This window comes from Camelina sativa, chromosome 6, assembly GCF_000633955.1.
Source record: "Camelina sativa cultivar DH55 chromosome 6, Cs, whole genome shotgun sequence".
Taxonomy (NCBI): Eukaryota; Viridiplantae; Streptophyta; class Magnoliopsida; order Brassicales; family Brassicaceae; genus Camelina; species Camelina sativa.
Genome location: NC_025690.1, coordinates 609,125 through 628,799, shown reverse-complemented (window position 1 = coordinate 628,799; position 19,675 = coordinate 609,125). Strand labels below are relative to the sequence as shown.

General features: G+C 29.2%; 4 protein-coding genes across 5 annotated transcripts; 3 read left to right on the top strand and 1 right to left on the bottom strand.

Moving 5' to 3' along the window:
* LOC104789950 (purple acid phosphatase 8-like) lies at nucleotides 657–3,551 on the top strand. The gene is made up of 7 exons (XM_010515619.2): nucleotides 657–909; nucleotides 1,869–2,025; nucleotides 2,311–2,418; nucleotides 2,501–2,628; nucleotides 2,743–2,871; nucleotides 2,953–3,020; nucleotides 3,116–3,551. The coding sequence occupies exons 1-7, from the start codon at nucleotides 712–714 to the stop codon at nucleotides 3,333–3,335; spliced, it is 1,008 nt and encodes a 335-aa protein (XP_010513921.1). The 5' UTR covers nucleotides 657–711; the 3' UTR covers nucleotides 3,336–3,551.
* Nucleotides 5,040–7,764, top strand: LOC104789949 (purple acid phosphatase 7-like). Its single transcript, XM_010515618.2, has 7 exons — nucleotides 5,040–5,368; nucleotides 6,216–6,372; nucleotides 6,493–6,600; nucleotides 6,765–6,892; nucleotides 6,984–7,112; nucleotides 7,203–7,267; nucleotides 7,377–7,764. Exons 1-7 carry the CDS (start codon nucleotides 5,183–5,185, stop codon nucleotides 7,585–7,587), a joined length of 984 nt encoding a protein of 327 aa, XP_010513920.1. The 5' UTR covers nucleotides 5,040–5,182; the 3' UTR covers nucleotides 7,588–7,764.
* On the top strand, nucleotides 7,891–8,525 carry LOC104789947. Its single transcript, XM_010515615.2, has one exon. The coding sequence runs from the start codon at nucleotides 7,997–7,999 to the stop codon at nucleotides 8,495–8,497; it is 501 nt and encodes a 166-aa protein (XP_010513917.1). The 5' UTR covers nucleotides 7,891–7,996; the 3' UTR covers nucleotides 8,498–8,525.
* On the bottom strand, nucleotides 8,485–10,393 carry LOC104789948 (pentatricopeptide repeat-containing protein At2g01860-like). Of its 2 annotated transcripts, none has more exons than XM_010515617.1 (2): nucleotides 10,230–10,393; nucleotides 8,485–10,147 (listed from the first exon to the last, which is right to left on the bottom strand). In XM_010515617.1, the coding sequence occupies exon 2, from the start codon at nucleotides 10,040–10,042 to the stop codon at nucleotides 8,600–8,602; it is 1,443 nt and encodes a 480-aa protein (XP_010513919.1). In that variant the 5' UTR covers nucleotides 10,043–10,147; nucleotides 10,230–10,393; the 3' UTR covers nucleotides 8,485–8,599. The 2 variants fall into 2 exon arrangements, with proteins under 2 accessions (XP_010513919.1, XP_010513918.1); XM_010515616.2 differs by having other exon boundaries at nucleotides 8,485–10,044; nucleotides 10,230–10,391.

The following is a 19,675-nucleotide window of genomic DNA, read 5'->3' as shown; positions in this document are numbered from 1 at the left end:
ATGTATTTTCATGTATGCGATCTAAAAATAATGGACAACATTTTGGAAGTTTTCGTCGACTCTCACATGCCATTTGGATATATTTGTTGTCGACGTACGTCTCTTGGATTTTGTCAAGATAAGAAAAACACATGAACACAAAGATCAATAATTGAAAATCTTATATGACTTCCGAAATGGTATGGGTGCCCGTTCGGTTTCGGCTTATATGACTCTTGTATGGTAGAGGAATATTATACATCATTGATAAATTGATATCTCTATCTTATGGAATTATCAAAATCCATGCAATTTCCAAATATTTAGGAACCCTCTGATCCGGTCAACTTCTTTCCTTGTTGATATATATGGGAACAAAATTGTATGCAATGTCAAATACATATACAATTTGTGGAACAATATATACATATGCCACGTCACATAAATATGGAACATTCACGCCTAATTTCAAAACTCATCCACCTCCCCCTTAAATTGACGTGCAAATTGTTACTAAAGTCCATTTTTATTAGTTTGAGTGGTCAATTATGATAATATGTTCTTAAAACGTAAAATCGTCAAGAGAACATAACTTCACAATTATTACATTAATACATTACTTTTCTGCCTTTATTTTCTAAAACGTGGCCACGTTTGGACTAGCTATAAATACCAAAGCCACAACAAATCCACCATCACCCTTTACAATATTTTGTCCCCCAAAGTCTCTCGATGGATAGCTTGAGAGCTATGCCCATCGAACTCATATTTTCTGTTCTCGGTTTAATTATTATATTCTCCGCCTGCAATTCAACAGCGGAGCTACCACGGTTGGTTCAACCACCGAAACCCGATGGTACACTCAGTTTTCTCGTCGTCGGCGATTGGGGAAGAAGAGGTTCTTATAACCAGTCTCAAGTAGCTCTTCAGGTACATATAACTGTGTGTGTGTGTGTAGATATGACCTTGTTTTATGAATAAATCAATACTTATTCCTTGTCTGTGAATTAAGCTAAACTCAAGTTTTTATGGCGTAATCATGAACTAATTATGAGCTAGAGAGAAATTAAGCGAGATGACGGAAATGATTAGATAAATCATATAGTACTTCATTATATTATTAGAAGAACCGAGAAGCGTGTAATATTATGTTTTCTTGACGTCGAATGCATCGTTTGAGTAAATTACTAAATATTAGCTATTGTAGTAAGTATGTGTTGCTTGAATAATTTAAGTGTTGGTTGGAGTCGTATTAACAGATATAATTCTGAATAATAATTAAAATATAACGAGTGGGAGCTAGAGGTAATAATATTTGGAGGATTTTTAAAAATATTCATTTTCTTATATCACTTTATAAAAATATATTTGTATATTTTTGTCCATTTTTGAGGTAGATTTTATTTTGTTTTATCCGAGTGGGGAAGTTGCTTACATAATCTTTAGTTCATACTTCATACGTAACTTACGTGGAACTAATAATCTTAAGGCTGTGCGTTAGTCTTACAGTTCCACGTTATCGTTTTTAAGTTTGGTTGCTTCTACTATCCTACAAGTAAATGCTTCTGATTAAAGTAAGACACTGATTGGAGACTTTTTTGTTTTTTTCACAATTTTTTTGTATTATTATATTTTAGTTTGTCGTGCAATGGACAAGTTTAACTAAAAAAAAAATGGACAAGTTTATCGCAGCTAAAATTTTCCAAAAACGACAATACATATATATATATATATATTCATGAAATTTTATATCGTTATCATTTGTTGTTGTTTCTAATGCTATTTTTCTTAATCCTGTATAATTTTCTAATAAGACTGATTAGTTTTTTTTTGTTTTTTTTGCGTGATTTACTTTACTAATTATCGACTATAAATTTGTTTGCATTCAGATGGGGAAAATAGGGAAGGATATAAATATCGATTTCCTTATATCGACTGGAGATAACTTCTATGATGACGGAATAATCAGTCCATATGATTCTCAATTTCAAGATTCGTTTACCAATATTTACACAGCATCTAGCTTACAAAAACCATGGTATAGTGGTACGTAAATTATAGTGGGATACCCTGTTCTAGTAATTATGTTGTTTATACTCTAACAATAAAACCATCTCTACTCTTTTCATTTTTACAAAGAAAACAAATTATAGTGGGATATCCAGTTATAGTAATTATGTTGTTTATTACTCTAACAATAAAACCATCTCTTCTCTTTTCATTTTACGAAGAAAAAAAATTATTTCACTACAAAAAAATATATTTATATTTACTTATTATTTTATAAATTATAATATTGACTTATTTGTAAATTTTATTTCCCTCGCGCAGTATTAGGAAACCATGATTATAGAGGTAGCGTCTCTGCGCAACTCAGCCCCATACTCAGGGATTTGGACTGCCGATGGATTTGTTTAAGATCATACGTTGTTAACGCCGGTAAGTAAACTACCAAGGGAAAAAAAAATTAATATCTTCTTCATTAAGAGGACTATGTTAACACCTAACCTTTTTTTTGTAGAGCTTGTGGATATTTTCTTCGTGGACACGACACCGTTCGTAGATAAATATTTTGATGAACCAAAGGACCATGTCTATGATTGGAGAGGCGTATTACCAAGAAATAAGTACCTTACCAATCTCTTAACGGTAACTATTTTTGTTTCTTACTCTACCGTACGCTAGTTATATTTATCGAAAACATGTGATTAACATTGACCTAATTAGTCGGTACATAAAACGATAATTACTAATAATATATAGGATGTCGATGTGGCATTGCAAGAATCAATGGCAAAATGGAAAATAGTCGTAGGCCATCACACGATAAAAAGTGCAGGTCACCATGGAGTAACCATAGAGCTTGAGAAACAACTTTTACCTATCCTCGAGGTAATTTACATAAACTACTAAAGGATATATGTTCAATACTAAAAATGAAAAACAAGTAATTAGTTTTCGTGAAAAAATCAGGCTAATGAAGTGGATCTCTATATAAACGGACATGATCATTGCTTGGAGCACATAAGCAGCATCAACAGGTTATTAATTAAATAATTGCGTTACGATTCATTAATAAGGATAAATACGTATGGATATGTAACGTAAGGAAAATGCGTTGTTATGTTGTGTATAGTGGAATACAGTTTATGACAAGTGGAGGCGGATCCAAGGCTTGGAAAGGAGATGTGAATCATGAGTGGGACTCTCAAGAGATGAGATTTTACTACGATGGACAAGGCTTCATGTCGGTTTACATATCCGAAGCTAAACTACGCGTCGTTTTTTACGATGGTTTTGGTCGCGTTTTGCATCGATGGAGCACTTACAAAAAGGGTGTTTATTCCGATATCTAATCGATGGTTTGATTAAAGAGTTAAGACAACATTATTATTAATCGTTCATTGTTTATTATGTGTATATTTCACGTGCCTTTTGACTTTTATTGTTGTGTGATTATTTTCGAATTTTAAAGTATGAAAAAGAGTTTTTTCATACATGGAGACGTAAATTTAGTCCCATAGTTTAGTTTTAATACTATTGTTTACTTTCCATAAAAGAAAGTTACCTAATTCTAGAAGCTACCTAGTTCTTGTGTACACATTACGTTGTATAATTCATTACCATCATATTTCCACTATATAAATTTTTCAATCTCATCAAAAAAAAATAGATAGATTATTCAAAATAATTATTTTGCTCACATATAGAAAGAAATCCTTTNTCACGTGGCCTTTTGACTTTTATTGTTGTGTGAGAAAGAGTATTTTCATACATGGAGACGTAAATTTAGTCCCATAGTTTAGTTTTAATATTGTTTACTTTCCATAAAAGAAAGTTACCTAATTCTAGAAGCTACCTATATAGTTCTTGTGTCCACGTTACGTCGTATAATTCATTCCCATCATATTTCCACTATACACTAAAACATCCATAAATTAATATTCAATAAATTAATAAACACTATAAATTAATAAATTTTGTTAATCTAAAGTCGGATCAGTATAAAAAATAACAAAATTTGATAAAACTATAAGTTAATAATTTTTTTGATATCCTCATGTAAAATATAATCTCAATAATATCATAAATTAATAACCATGTAAATATATATATACATGTATGATGATATAATAATGTATGTTTTTCTTAAAGCTTCAATCTATAAAACAATTGTTATGTTGTATTTTCAAATTATAATGATATAATTATTCTATAGTAGATCATAAAAATAGTTATAAAATTTAAAGTTTTCAATTTCTAGATATGCATCATTTATATTTTGATAGTTAGATAAAATATTAAAGTACTATAACTGATTTTATAATTCATAAATTTGAATTTATGTCATGTATATAAGTGACTTTGTAATTTATTGTCAATAATGTTTTCTAAATATTAAAAATTCAGTTCAATACCATAAAATTGACAATATCTAAAAGTTTAATCTTATTTTGCTAAAATTATCTCAATTCATAAATCTAAATAATTTAAACAATTAAAAATATATCTATAAATTATTAATTATTAATTTAAACTATAAAATAATAATTAATAGATAAATTAATATCACTATAAATTAATAAAATGTCTTGGTTCCAACATTATTAATTTATAGAGGTTTTACTGTATGTATATAGATTATTTTGCTCACATATAGAAAGAAATCCTTAATAGTTGTCTTTGTGATTTGAACCCAAAAAAACATATGTAATTTGATTTTTTTTACTAATTTAATACAAAATTCATACAGATACAGATATATGAGTAAGATGATTAATGTTAATGTTAGAGATACAGATACAGATCATCTTACTAAGATCCCAGAAATATCAATGTTAGAGATTTTTAGGGAAAGATATAATATAATAAAGCATTTTTAAAAAGAAAAAGAAATGTAATTAAAAAATAAACTAGGCGAAAAAATACCTTTGACCTAAATAAATGTGCAAGTAACACGCATGGCCCATCAAAGATATAATATTATTACCAAAAAAAAGCTCTACTCTAATTACGGTAATGAAATGATTATATATTTCCTTGAAAATGTTGACCAAGAAAAAAAAAATCTCCTCGACTATTTTATCGACCATGTTTTTCTTACGAATCCATCTATATTAATTGTTACGAAGACATCTCTCTCTATATATATTTGTATGCATTGTGGTGGATTTCTCAAATAAATAACTAATTAAGAAGGAAGATGAAGCTGGGTGTATGGTTTAATATGAGTTTGATGTTTCTATGTGTCTTCTTCATCAATGGTTCTTTGTCGAAGCTCCAAAGATTGAAACATCCGGTGACGAAATCTGATGGCTCTCTCAGTATTCTGGTCGTTGGAGATTGGGGACGCGAAGGACAGTTTAATCAATCTCGCGTTGCACACCAGGTGCTTAATTTTTAATTACTTTGTTTTCAATTTACAGTTTTTAGTGGTTTGCATTTGCATCCGGTCACCACCGAATTTACATTTATATATGTGATGCATTTGATAAAACTTTGCTTTTAAGATTTATGATTTCGTTATAATACGAATTATAACCGAAAAACTCACCTCGTGGAATTATGCGTTCATGGAGACTATACAAAAGCATGAACACTAATGTTCCATAGAATCATAGGTGTTTTGATTCGTTAGATATATAGAACTGTATATATATTATGTGTTTGTGATATATATCATACATATATTACACCGCCCAAATGATTAGGTATGATTTTTGGTGAAAAGGTGTGATTAGTTTAATCCGGTTATATGTTTTTTCTTCTCCATATAGTGTTTGATTGTTGAAAGTTGAAACACGTAATAAAAATATAAACATTCAATGTAATAATACATATGAGCATAAAGTTGCGTCCATATATCTTTCTTTTAAGAAGTCATTCATTCTACGCAACATATATATGTAGACATTAGTTGAAAAAAGCATATTCGTGAAAGTATTTTTGGCTATTGACGAATTGATACGCTTAATGATTAGAAAAAGAAAAGCATATTCCTAACAGAAAAGTGATTAAAAAAAATATGAAGGTCTTTTTATATATATAAAAAATGTAGTCATGACTCATGACAAAGAAGTAAATTTAGATTCAATTTCATTATATATAGTTTCAACTTTTTAATGTGAAATTAAAGTAAATTGACTTACTTTTGCATGAACTGATAAAATGTTCTAATAAACAAATAAAAATTGTTTGTGTGATATTTTAAAATTGAAAAATTGGAAAACTGGCAGATGGGAATAGTGGGAGAGCAATTAGACATAGATTTTGTGGTATCAGTAGGAGATAATTTCTACGATGACGGGTTAAAAGGAGAGACTGATCCTTCCTTTGAAGCCTCTTTCTCTCATATCTACACTCACCCTAGTCTCCAAAAACAGTGGTATGCAGGTACTTTTCACATCCTTCAAATCAAGTTTCACATACATGTTTATTACTAGTAATTAAAATGTGTAGTATATGCCTAATTAACGCGTGCGTGAGACTTAAAACACTCAAATGTTGTTGCAGTTTTGGGTAACCATGATTACAGGGGGAATGTTGAAGCCCAACTAAGTCATGTTCTCACCCAAAAAGATTGGAGATGGTTTTGTCGCAGATCTTTCGTCTTATCCTCAGGTCCCTTTTTGAAAAATACTTCGAATTTAGTAAACTTTTTAAATTATAAAAGATGTGACACATTATCTACTTCTTTATATATACTTTTAAATTAATATATTACACAGTACAAATCAATTTTTATTTAGTGTTTTTCTTTTTTTTGGTTTCTTTATTGGTTATAGGAATGGTGGAGTTTTTCTTCGTGGACACAAATCCATTTGTAGAAAAATACTTTACTGAGCCAAAAGACCACACTTACGATTGGAGGAATGTCTTACCCAGAGATAGATACATCTCAAACCTCCTACATGTAATCACATTTAGTTTCTTTCATATCACAAATCTCCATCGTCTTTTGAAACTTTCTACTATAAGTTTAACTTCTTTTATTGACACATTAGGATTTAGATAGAGCGATTAAAAAATCGCGTGCCACATGGAAATTTGTCGTGGGACATCACGGGATCAAAACCGCAGGTGAGCACGGTGTTACTCAAGAGCTCGTAGGTCAACTTCTTCCAATTCTAGAGGTAAATATAAAACCATTCATAATTTCCAGCTAACATATAATTTTAATTTTATTTTATTCTACAAATGATATAACTAAACTATTATTGAAGGAGAATAAAGTGGACTTGTACATTAACGGACATGATCACTGCTTGCAACACATTGGCACTAAAGGGTACGTAACTCTAGTTTTACTTACCTATTCTTTTGATCCAACTTAAATTAACATGGATATGATCATATAAGATAATAATAATATTTTTTTTACTGTTGTATTCGTAAAGTGAAACTCAATTCCTGACAAGTGGAGGAGGATCAAAGGCATGGAGAGGAACTGTTCTGCCATGGGATCCAAAAGAACTCAAACTGTATTACGATGGACAAGGTTTCATGTCTCTTCACATCACTCGCTCCAAAGTAAACTTCATCTACTATGATGTTTCCGGCAATGTTCTTCACCAATCTTCATTGTCCAAAAGATCTCATCTCCTTTAAATGGAGTATTTTTTTAAGAAAAGACAACTTAATATATATATACTATTTTATTTATAAGAGATTTATCGATGTAATGCTATATTTTGAACACAATATGTGTGTGTGTGCGAGCGAGTGAGCAGTTTTTCATAAATCAGTTTACGTATTCGGTATTAAATTTCTTGGTTGTTTTTCTGATTGCTAAATTACTATATTACACATTTTTGAGCAAATGGGCCTTTCAAGCCTTGAATAAACTTTAAACGGGCCCAATTTTGAATGGTGATATAAGACTTCAGTGTAAACAAGAAAGAAAAAAAAACCTAAGAAATCAAGTTATCTACAACTTTGCCATCAACAATGTCCACACACACACAAATTATCATGAACCAAAGAGGTGGTCTAGCAGAAGAAACAGAGGAAACTGAAAATGGTGCTATTAGGCTTACAGTTTCTTAACTGGTACGTACATGGAGGAATCATTGATAAGAAGAAGAAGAGACATCTGAAGCTTATTGTCCAAGCCACTGAAAGAGACGATTCTTCTTCATCTTCTTCTTCTTCTTCTTCACAGAGATTTCAAATCGATAGAGATAAAGCAAGAGAAGCTCTGAAACAGCTTGATCAACAAATCGAATCTCAAGCTGATGAAAAACCAAGAATTATCATCAAGACATCACCAGACGTCGTCACAACCAATGATCCAATCATATTTGAAGAACCACCTGAGATGTCCGGATCGTTCCTCACAACTTCAGCTTTTGTTCTCTTAGCTCTTACCTTGTTCTACAACATTTTGTTCATTACAGTGATCAAACCATCGATGGATGGACCAGAATCAGTTCCAGAAGCAAACATAGTTGCTATGTCTGATTCTGACATTGTGAAGTTTCCACTTTCATCTTTGTCTGCAAACACTTTCAAACAATAAAATTTACTATAGTACTTATCTTTACATCTTCATTGTTGTCAATGCTAAAATTTTCAAATAAAAACATTGAAACTGATAGTGAAAAACAAAATTGGAGTTCCTTTACTGAGACATTGTTAGCTTTTCGAGCTCCAACAACCTAAATGAAGTATCTTTATCCAACCTGAATCCAGCATCTTCAACTTCCTTAGATATCTCTTTACCCTTTGTCAATCTCCCTGAAGCGGTGTAAAGGCTAATCATATCGCGATAAATATCATACGTTGGCAAGAATCCAGCTTCTTTAAGTTTAGAGTAATATCTCACTGCCCTTCCCAAATCATCCAATGCCACAAATAGTCTAATGACTACTCTATAAGCTGGAAGATCAAGAAGACAGTTTGATTCCTCCATCTCCCAAACCACATTCATCGCCTCCCTGTATTTCTCTTCCGAATACCTGCTATGTATCATCGTAGTGTACATTACAACGCTTGGCTCTCTGTTTGATTCTTTAAACCAGTCAAAGAGAGATTCAACGAGCTCAAACTCTCCCAGTTTCACACAGATCTTCATAATACCTGTGCAATCCTGTTGGCTCAATCTTAAATCTTCTCTTTCTTTCAGTTCCTCGAGAAGAGCAACCACAAGATGGTACTTGTCAGGGTTTTTAGCTATTTCAAGAATCATCTTCACGTAAACACTCGAGTCGAGTATACGATTGTTACTCTTTGAGATCAGTATAAGCTTCCGGGCTAGATTCAACCATCCGCCTTCAATGCATCCCTTGATCATTGCTTCGATAACGTTCTTGCTAGCCAAACTATTGTCGAACTTAAGCAACTTCAGCTCATGGTGCTTCGCCAAGACCTGAATAGTGGAAGCGAGAATCCGGTTATCAGGGACTAAATGAGAATGCTTTCCAGCCCAGTGATATGTCTGTAAAGCTCTCTCAGGCAAACCCATATGACCCAATTCTCGAATGGTCATAGAGAGTGAACCTTTACGCAAGAAGCAAACCCATTTATTGAGAACAAGAGAGACATCTGCATCAGAGGAAGGCAAGCTCTTGATCTCTCTAGCTAAACCGATGAGAAAGCTCGGATCTTTGTGAACTTGCTTCGATACAGAAGACAAAGCAGCTGATCTTATGTTCTTCTTTGGAGTTGGAAGACCCAAAGGTCGTAACTTGTGAGGTCGAGGAAGTGGTAAAGGCCTAACTCGAATCGGTTTACCCGGTTTTTGAGGAATCCTTTTCTGGAAAAGCGACGAAATCGCCTCTATTTCTTCTGTTTCCCATAAAACAGCATCATCATCATCATCTTGATGTTGCCCACCATCATCATCATCCAAAACTGGTTCAATTTTGGGTTTCCTCAGAAACAAATTAACACCAAAATCAGGGGGAAGCTTGGTGCGGCGTGGATTACGGAGATTCTTAGTGAGTTTCTTTGAATGGTTCCTTTGACTCGCGTTGACTCTTGTTACTCGTATGTTTCCGATACTACTGGTTCGATGATTCAGGTTGCAGCTAAGTGACGAAGAGACAGGACATTGCAGTATCATTCCTAAAACACAGCCACGAAGTTACGGTTCTCTAATTCAACTCGAATCAACTCAAATACAGACTAATCCGCGATAAAATCCTAAGTAATCTAACTCAAAACGTTTCTACAATAAAATCAGGGAACAGCTTAGGGTTTTGAAAAGGAATAAACTTCAGGTCTAAAGAATGTATTGTGATGAAGTTTACCTCCTTTCGAGGAATCAATTGAACAGTAAGAGTGAGCTTGAGAAAGAGAGCACGCTATGAAGAAGAAGAAGAAGAAGAAGTAATTATTTTTGTTTTATTTCTTTTAAAAAAACCAATTACCCGATCCAATAAACCGGATTAGAAATGACCCGACCCGAACTAACCCGGCCCAACTCGAGAGAAAAGGGAAAAAAAAAATTAAGTTGATTGGGGATGATAAGCATCCGCAATCATTAATTAGGTGTGTGGCAGAACTTTGACAGCAGCATAAAGAGGTTTTTATAGTTTTTTCACAAGTCTATCCTTTAAATGGTCCCTAAATTTGCCAAACCAGACAAATACATATGTAATATATAACTAAATTATTTGCTTCATAATCCTTTTTTTGTTTTTTTTTTTTAATAACTTTGCCGCTAAAATCAAAAACTAAAACTTATGTTTGTAACTGGTCATGGCATTGTATATTAACTTTTTTTTTTTGGTTTATATGCAAATGGTTTCATTTTCGACATAGTTTCTAAAGAGTTGCGCGATAGTATTTGTTATTTACACAGACTAGCAGCGTTGAGGAGCAACATCTAGGGGAAGAGAACTCGCGAGTTTGACATTCGTTTCCATGGTTGTAAGGTTGTTGGTGGTTCTTTCCACGTAGTCATGAGGTTTTTGTGGAAATTTTTTCAAATGCTACTCCCACAAAAAAAAAACAAGATAAATAGAAAGAAAATAAAAAATATCATTTTGAAGATTCCTTTGATTGGTACGTGGTTGTGAGGTTTTTGCGGAAATTATTTCAAAATGCTACTCCCGCGAAGAAGAAGAGAAATAGAAAGAAAATGGAAAATATCATTTTGAAAATTCTTTTAATTGGTAGATCCTCGATGATTCTCAAGATTCATCTAATGGGTTGGTCAGTACCTCAACCGATGACTGCTTAGAGCGATGGCTGTTCACTTAGGATAACTCGAAGACATTGGTAAGGAAACCCAACAATCAGACAATGTCACATCAGATAAATCCAAAATATTGATTTTAGTTGTGTATTTTCAAAAAGACATGAGATTCATTATTTTACAAATAATGTTTTTTTTTTTTAAAAAAAAGATTCATATTGTTTTGCTACATAGTCTTTAGTGTAGTTATAACAGACTAATTCTTTTGGGACTGTTGATGTAGGGATGTTGTACTAGCACTTTAACATTTGCATGGACTATATATAATCCACATATATTAGTGCCACAAAGTGTGATGATCATGTTCAATGGGAATACAGTAACTATGAAGATTGAAGATATGAGGATTGCTTGGTTTGAAAAGGAACAACCCTTAATTCACTATGGAGGTATAATTTTTGTTAGTTGTGCGTTTTTATACCTTGTATTGATGGATTGATTGATGAACTCTAAAAACGGCTCTGTTACAGATGAAAAGTTTTCGGGTTATAAACCACCAGATGAAGCCAACTACGGCAAGAAAACCAATAAAGTAGACATCACTACAGAAAACCATTAGTATATGTATCACTTAATTAGTATTACAAAACTAAGTGATGTTATTTTAAATTATTTTTTAATAATTGATAGAAATATTATATTTTAACATCAGTTATAATATCGATACTGTTAGTGATTTGTATGAAATCATTTAATTATAATTGATGCAAATCTAGATCATTTACATCACTTACGAAATATTGATATAAATATATAAATTTACTTCACTTAATAAATTATGTATTTATTAATTTATATTAAGATCACTTAAAGATGATACTAATTTTACTTTAAACAATGTTAATAAAATTATATGTAATTATTTGTTCATTTCATATCGAATAAATAATTTTTTTTTGTGTGGATTTAAATTTTAAATTTTGGGCAAAGTCATCTGATGATAATAATTATCAATATATATTAGTTTTTTATTTATTAATGATATATATATATATATATCTTAAAAAATTCAATACTTAAACAAATTAGTAATACATAATTTCACAAAAAAAATGTAATTGGAGAAACTCATGTTATTATTTGATTTACTATTATCAAAATTTTTTAAAACATGAAAATATGTTAAGTAAAAAGTTTTTTTAAAAGAAAACAAAAAACAAAAACTCCAAAATATCTATATTTTTAAAAATATAGTTCTTTTCGTTTTCCCAAAAATAAAAACTGTAGCTCAAAAAGTTAAAAAAAAACAAAGAAAAAAAGGCAAAATAGAAAAACGATAATTATGTTATTCTTTAATTAATTAAAATTTAAACCTAAATTGATGCCAACAAAAATAAAAAACCTATAGTGTAGCTTGATCACACATCTGCTCTACAAAAACAATCTGCTCCAAATTGCTTCTATATACATTATCTTCCTTTATTCACTAACTAGGTTCGAACTCGCACGTACGTGCGGGGTTATGTTTATAAAAAAAATTAATTTTGTATATATAATCAAACTTATACTAATTGAGATTTTGGTTTGGTTTATTAATATTTGAAAATTTAAAATAATAATGATTTCACCAATATCTTAAAATTTGGAACAACATAACGGTTAGACTAGTAACAAACTAAATCAAATAAATGATTGGTTAGATTTTCTTAAATTTGTGAACTATCAAATTGGATATATAACCGCTAACAGCGATGAAACCCCGTTTGAAACATATGTACAAATATTTAGGGTTGGCCGTAACTCTCTTTTCGTTTTATCATGTTCCATTATGTCCTACACCGTTCTCAAATTTTCGTTGCATAACAGAAAGCATTCCCAATATGGGACATTCCAGATATGAAACAAATTTCCGATTGAAAACGGGAGGGGACCGGACGAATACATAAATTCTCGAACTCCCGTATTAAATAAACATAAATATAATTCATAGTATATCTATATATCATATATTTTAATAAAAATATTACAAAATTAATTAACTTCTTTATTCTTACTATTTAATATATGTTTCACCTATATTAGATTATGTTTTTTTTAAATATTTTTAACTGTTACAAAACATATTTTATGTATTTTTTATTTTTATTTTATTTTGAACTTATACTAGTTCAATTGAAAATAGTAAGAATTATTTATTTAGTATGTGTAAACATATTTATATAGTATAATGTCATTAACCCAAAATGTTGACATTTTGATTTATGAATATCTAGGTGTTTGAGTGAAAATTTTGTCACTTTAAAATATGGATTAGAAATGTTTATACTATGAGTCATCATTACCTTGAAAATTTCGTTAAAAATTCAAGGTAACCATGACTTAAAAGACTATAAAAAAATTTCAAGGTGCTCATGTTATAAAATTTTAATGCCATGTGTGTTTTTTGTTTTCTTTTCCATGTTCCATTTTAATAAAGACTGTTAACGTCATATATTTGGAAAATAAAGAAAATAATATAATTTAATACATTCAGCTGATTACAATATAGTCATGGAAGATTAATTGTACTTATATAGTTTTTGTATACATATCCCTTGCTGGTTTCAAAAGTTAATTAATGTTAATGCAAAGCTCAACTACATACTTTAATAAGAATTTCATACAGAGGTTTCTTAAATAAATCTATAGAAAAACTGAAGAAAACAAACACTAATATAGTATTTTGTGACTTACCGGGTTCATATAAAAAATGTGGACTTTTTTTAAGCAATCAAATGTAATTTTCTTGTTTTGCAGATGCTATGTCAATTGGATGAACACCCGTTCATACCACAATCCTCCCTTATATACAATCTCTAGATAGAAAAATGTATGCTTTTGAAAAGGATCTTGATTTGTATATGCTTATATACACAACAGAAAATTATAAATTTAACAAATCATAAGAATCATAGATCATAAACTGGACAGAGAATCATAAATCATAAACTTAATACACAGACACTTTTTTTTTTTTTTTTTTTTGCAGAAACAAAGAGATACAAACAAAAATAGTGCTAGAGTGGTGTATATGATATGTGAATGTTAGGTCGATTACTCTATTTTATAAACTCGAAAGAGTAAACATTTTTACCTTTATGTTTAAAACTAAAAAATCTATATAAGATCTTTTAAAAACTTATTTAGTTTTCAGTTAATGGCTTAATGCATATACAATATGTTTGAATCTATATGGATAATTAGATTTGGATTTTGAATTAATTGTCTAGATTTTCCTATTAAACCGATGAGAGTAAATATATAAGGTTAGTTTTAGAAATAATCCCTAAATTTAAGAAATTTGGTAAATAATTACTGATTTTATTTCAAGATTTCTTGAAATAAATCATCTATTTAAATTTAAGTTAAGTTATTTTCATAAATACTATTCGAAATTAATTAGATTTATTTGTTATGGAAATCTTGTTAAATAATAGCTACATTTTTGGTATGTTATTAATTGCGAAAATCTCTTATTATTTTATAAAAATTTAATAACTATATAAATTCAAGGAAATATTAATAGAAATAATATTGTGGACGGATTCCCACTATTGAATAATAAGCTCACATTTTTGGTGAGCATCCATTTTCATGTGGATGGATTCCCACTATTGAACAAAACATCAGGAACAACCAGAATAATTTAGATGCAATCTCAGACTATCCGAAAGCTGCTGACTTGATCCCACTTTTGGTAGACTTAAATCCTGCTTATGGTCGTTTCCATCTGCAAAACGGTCACGGGAATAGATTTGTAAAGGTTATGAGAGTAAGAGTTCCAAGTTGGGAAAATAGGCTAAATGCTAACTTCTTCAATGACATCAATGAGAAAGTGAAAGTGAACCTGCAAACCTCAAAATGAAGTATTATTTTGTTAATGTGTATTCGTATACCTTATATATGCAAGCAACACAACTAGTTTGAACAATTCTCCAATAAATTTCCACCTTTGAGGTTAGGATCTCAAACTTTTCCCTTCAAAAATAAAATGCAACAAAGATCCATTAGATCTTTTGTCTACTTCACTTTGGTTTTTGCGAAACTAAAAATCGGATGAAGATCAGATTACTTTTTTATTATTAGTTGTTTGAGTGCATTATTTGTTCTATTTTTAGAAGTAAAATTTTAAAATAGAGTTTTGAAGAAGTCCATGTTTAGACTTTGAATGAACTTTTAATGAATTCACACCTTTTGGAAAAGTCCATGTATCTTTAGATGATTTTATGGATGTAGTCAATATTGTCTTTGGGATCTTGTTGTTTTGCAATTAAAAGCATTCGATGTGTGTTTATTAAAATTTAGTTAATCATTTCAAGAGATCTTATAGGTGAAGCTGAATGAATGAAGAAATTACATCATTTGAGTGTTATTCAGTTACGAAAAAAAAAAATTTGGTTGTTGAAAACAACATGGTTAGAAGTTTAGACTGAGATTTTTTTTGAAAATTTATGTCGATGGAGCCATTATTACACAAATGTTAAAATTTATTGCAACTAATAAGGAAAATATCTGCAATCAATAAGGAAAATATTTGCAATTAATAAAGAAAATATTTACAATTAATAAGGAAAATATTTGCAATTTAATTGCAATTATTATTTATTATAATCATATAGTAAAAAGAAAGATATACAGAAAAGTGATTAAATTATAAAAAGGTTTAATCTGTTAAAATTAGTGATTAACATAATATAAGAAAAATAAGATAATCAAAATAAAAAATTAATGTAATTTTCTTAAGTTTTTCAATCGGTGAATGATTTGATAGTTTATTCAATATTATGTTATTATATAAACCTTGGTTTTCAAATTTAGTAACTTATGTGATCGCGAGAAATTTCAGTTTTAACAATTAAAGATTTTGTCATGTGTTATACAAAAAATTTGTTTAACATATTTGTAAAATATAAGAAATTAAAAATTTAAACAATTTAATAAATATAAAAGATAGTTCATATATGTATATAAAAAATAATACTAATTCTAATTTTAAATTACTAATCCTATAAGAAAAATAATTAAGAAAATTATACAATTAATTACTATAATACCATAATTAGATTAATAATACTATCAATTATTAATCCTAAAATAAAAATGAGTGTAAATACTCACCTTTACATAAACAAATAATTTTTCTCATAGTAATGTCTTTGAATTTTAGATTAATTTATGATAATGTTGGTATAATTTTATTTTTAGTTGGACAAGTAGTAAAAATATTACGTATGATATTACAAGATATGAAACAAATATATTTAAGATATTGTTACTTTTTCAAATATGAGATATTCTTCACCGAATCATATCCATGAAATTCGATCTAGCAATAATGGAATTTCTATTCCGTTTACTATTCAGTTTTTTTCTTTGAGAATTTGCTTTATTAATTTTTAGTTTTTTAAAAATATTAAGTAATATATAAATTTGATACAATGCACATTTTTTAATATGAAAATTATAAATGTTACTCATTGGGATTGAGTGCATAGAATTAAAATCTAATTTTATTGTAATGTAATATACAAAAAAATTGTATTGCAAGATGGAGTGTATGAACTCTAAATCCGGTTTTTTTTTTAAATCAAATGAAATAAAGTTAATATTTTGAATACAACTTAAAATTTCACATATTTTCTTATATCCACGTTAATACGTGGACCTAATCTAGTGGCTTATAAATGTTTACATTTTCATCGGATATACTTAATTGTATAAATACCTTTACTAACCTTGATGTATGTTATGTTTTATTTTATTTTACCTTTTGTAGGAGATATATTAGTGTAGTTTGAATTTGTGGTAGACTTTTTGTAGTTTACACAACTTTAATCACATAATTGTTATAGAGTATTTATTTTTTATTGTTAGAAAAGTTATTATTTGTCAAATTACATAGATATATTTTTACTTTATTTTAGTCTGGTTTTGTGTATTATTTAAATACTATTATTCTTAATTATGTTGAATAGCATAGGAATTAAGTTAATTTTCAAAGTAATTTTTAAGTTGTAGATGATTAATTAGTATTCACTGATTTTAAACTATAATATAAAACCTTGAATTTTGAAACTTGATTATTGTTCAATTTTGTCATTAGTTGGTGTTCTTTTATATAAAATCACTATCAACATATATTTGTCATTTGTATTTTATTTGTAAATTAAAAAGAAGGCTTATATTGCTCGTTTTTTACCAAGGGAAATAGGTAAAAGAAATTTCCATCCAAGATTTATATTTATATTTTACTAATATGATTCTTATGTTGAATTGATTGTATTAGTATACATTGTTAATATTAGTATCTTTTTTTAAAAGTTGTAAATGATTTAATTATATATTTAAAGTTTACTAATATGGTACTTATTCTGAATTGATTTGTACTATACTACTTGGTTAACATTAGTATATTTTTTAAAAAAGTTGTAAATGATTTAATTATATTTAAGCTATAATTTGAATTTGGAAAATATTGATAAGACATACAATGATTAATATACTTGGTTGATATTATTATATTTTTTAAAAATTGTAAAGTTGTTAATCAATACAATAAAACTTGGATGTTTCTCACCAGAATCTGACAACTCAGCATTTTAAATTATTTCCAGCTTGACACATCATTAAAATTTTCAACCAATGAAAACATTTCAAATAATACAACTCATCATATTTCAACTTATAATAAATTTATTTTATTTCATGTCATTTTCCTCTTAAAACATTTTTTTCATTTTGTTTGATTTAAAAGTCAAACTTTATTTAACATGGACAGAGATATCAAAAATTATGATCAAAAATATATATGTAAAGGTTGGAAATTCCACTACGGCAAGTTTATATTGTTATTTCAAAGATATATGCCCAAAGCACTTGTTGAATGGTTTAAATCTGTACGCATATGTAGTTTAATTCAATTGATTCCATAAATATAAGAAATCTAGAGTTTGAATTAAAAAAAAAAAAAACAGTATAAAAGCAGATGTGTGCGGCGGGCTGGAAGAAGAAAAAGAAAGAAGAAGCAACTAGGGTAGTCAATTCACACATATCTTTTTTTTTTAAAAAATTCAATATGTTTTAAATCTATATTTAAAGGCAATAATCAATATATATGTATAGATCAATTTTTTATTCCTTTTCTCTATGTATATTCATTATTATTTTTTGGTGATAATATATTTATTAACTTTGCTAAACAACAACATTTGAGAATATTTATTGTTTTATGAAATAGGATTTTATAAGGAACTTTAAAAAATTATTAGATTCGATATATATATCAAAAAATTATTTGAAAATTATTATCTATATATATATGTTTCCAATACGTTCTCGCTTCCTACTTTAAAAAAAAATTGATTCTACGCTTCCGCTTCCACGTATTTGCTTCCAATTCGATGTAGCATACTTATTTCCATTTTCGTTTTAATGAATTATTTGATGTGGATGTGTCTACAAGAGTACAACTAGATCAAGTCACCAAACTAAAATACGTATGAACTTGTAGAAAAAGAAAAAAAATGAGTAAAATGATTATTTATAGATCATTGTCATTTAACGGATAAAAGACATGCCTAATAATTATGTGTCAATATGAACACTACGAGATGTTAAAAATAAAAAGATAATATTGGTGAGAGGGAGAAGTTGGTCAAGTAGTGACACCTAATCATGTTTTTATCCCACCATATCTAGGATGGCAAATTTTTAAGATATTTCAGATGAAAAAATAAGGAAAACACGCGATTCTCTAGGTTTACAGGAGATATCTAAAACAAGAAGAAACTACATGATTACGAAAAGAAATTGAGTGAGAGAGAAGTGAAGAGCGAACCTGAGGAGAAGGACTACAAAAGTGTAGGTTCGATGAGCATATATGTTTTACTAAGGTTTCTTTCACAATTGCTATGTTTGTTCCTATTGTAATATATTCGTGAAGCTACTCTAAGATCTGAATACAATAATATAGCTGAAGTAGTGAATGTTGTGAGGATTAACTTCGTAGGCTGAGTAGGGAAAAAAATGGTGACTACATAAGGTGAGTGTGTTGATAACTATTTACACTTTACACTAACAAAAAACTTGGATCAATGAATTTGGATATTGTAGATTCATAGTGGAAGTCGATATAAAACTGGACTTGGCCCCTCCATCTCTGATTAATATTATGTCTAGGCAGCTTCTTGGCAATGATTTCAAACTTTTCAAGAAAAGCATTTTCAGTTTATTATTCTTTTGATGTGCAAAATACTTTCAGGTTATTTAGTTCATAAAAACCTACTTTGTTGCTTTATGTGATAATGTTGTGGTGATTATTTGAATGTTTACATACTATTGGTTATATGGCCAAATCTACTGTATACTCAGATACTTGAAATTTTGTATTCTACTGCTAAATCTAATGAATCTGCAAAGTTAATTAGCTCTATAGCGAACAAGGAATAGTGAAGAGAAAAAACACAAGTATGGCAAAAGAGAATGAGACTCAGAATGACTCTCTCCCTATCAAAAGAG

What these genes read in the sequence shown, in the direction of transcription:
- LOC104789948 (XM_010515617.1), bottom strand. Translation starts at nt 10,042, where the DNA reads ATGATACTGCAATGTCCTGTCTCTTCGTCACTTAGCTGCAACCTGAAT.
- LOC104789947 (XM_010515615.2), top strand. Translation starts at nt 7,997, where the DNA reads ATGGTGCTATTAGGCTTACAGTTTCTTAACTGGTACGTACATGGAGGA.
- LOC104789949 (XM_010515618.2), top strand. Translation starts at nt 5,183, where the DNA reads ATGAAGCTGGGTGTATGGTTTAATATGAGTTTGATGTTTCTATGTGTC. An exon ending in CCAAAAACAGTGGTATGCAG is followed by an intron (nt 6,373 to 6,492) that starts GTACTTTTCACA and finishes ATGTTGTTGCAG; the next exon opens with TTTTGGGTAACCATGATTAC. An exon ending in CAACACATTGGCACTAAAGG is followed by an intron (nt 7,268 to 7,376) that starts GTACGTAACTCT and finishes GTATTCGTAAAG; the next exon opens with TGAAACTCAATTCCTGACAA.
- LOC104789950 (XM_010515619.2), top strand. Translation starts at nt 712, where the DNA reads ATGGATAGCTTGAGAGCTATGCCCATCGAACTCATATTTTCTGTTCTC. An exon ending in AGTCTCAAGTAGCTCTTCAG is followed by an intron (nt 910 to 1,868) that starts GTACATATAACT and finishes GTTTGCATTCAG; the next exon opens with ATGGGGAAAATAGGGAAGGA. An exon ending in ACCTTACCAATCTCTTAACG is followed by an intron (nt 2,629 to 2,742) that starts GTAACTATTTTT and finishes AATAATATATAG; the next exon opens with GATGTCGATGTGGCATTGCA.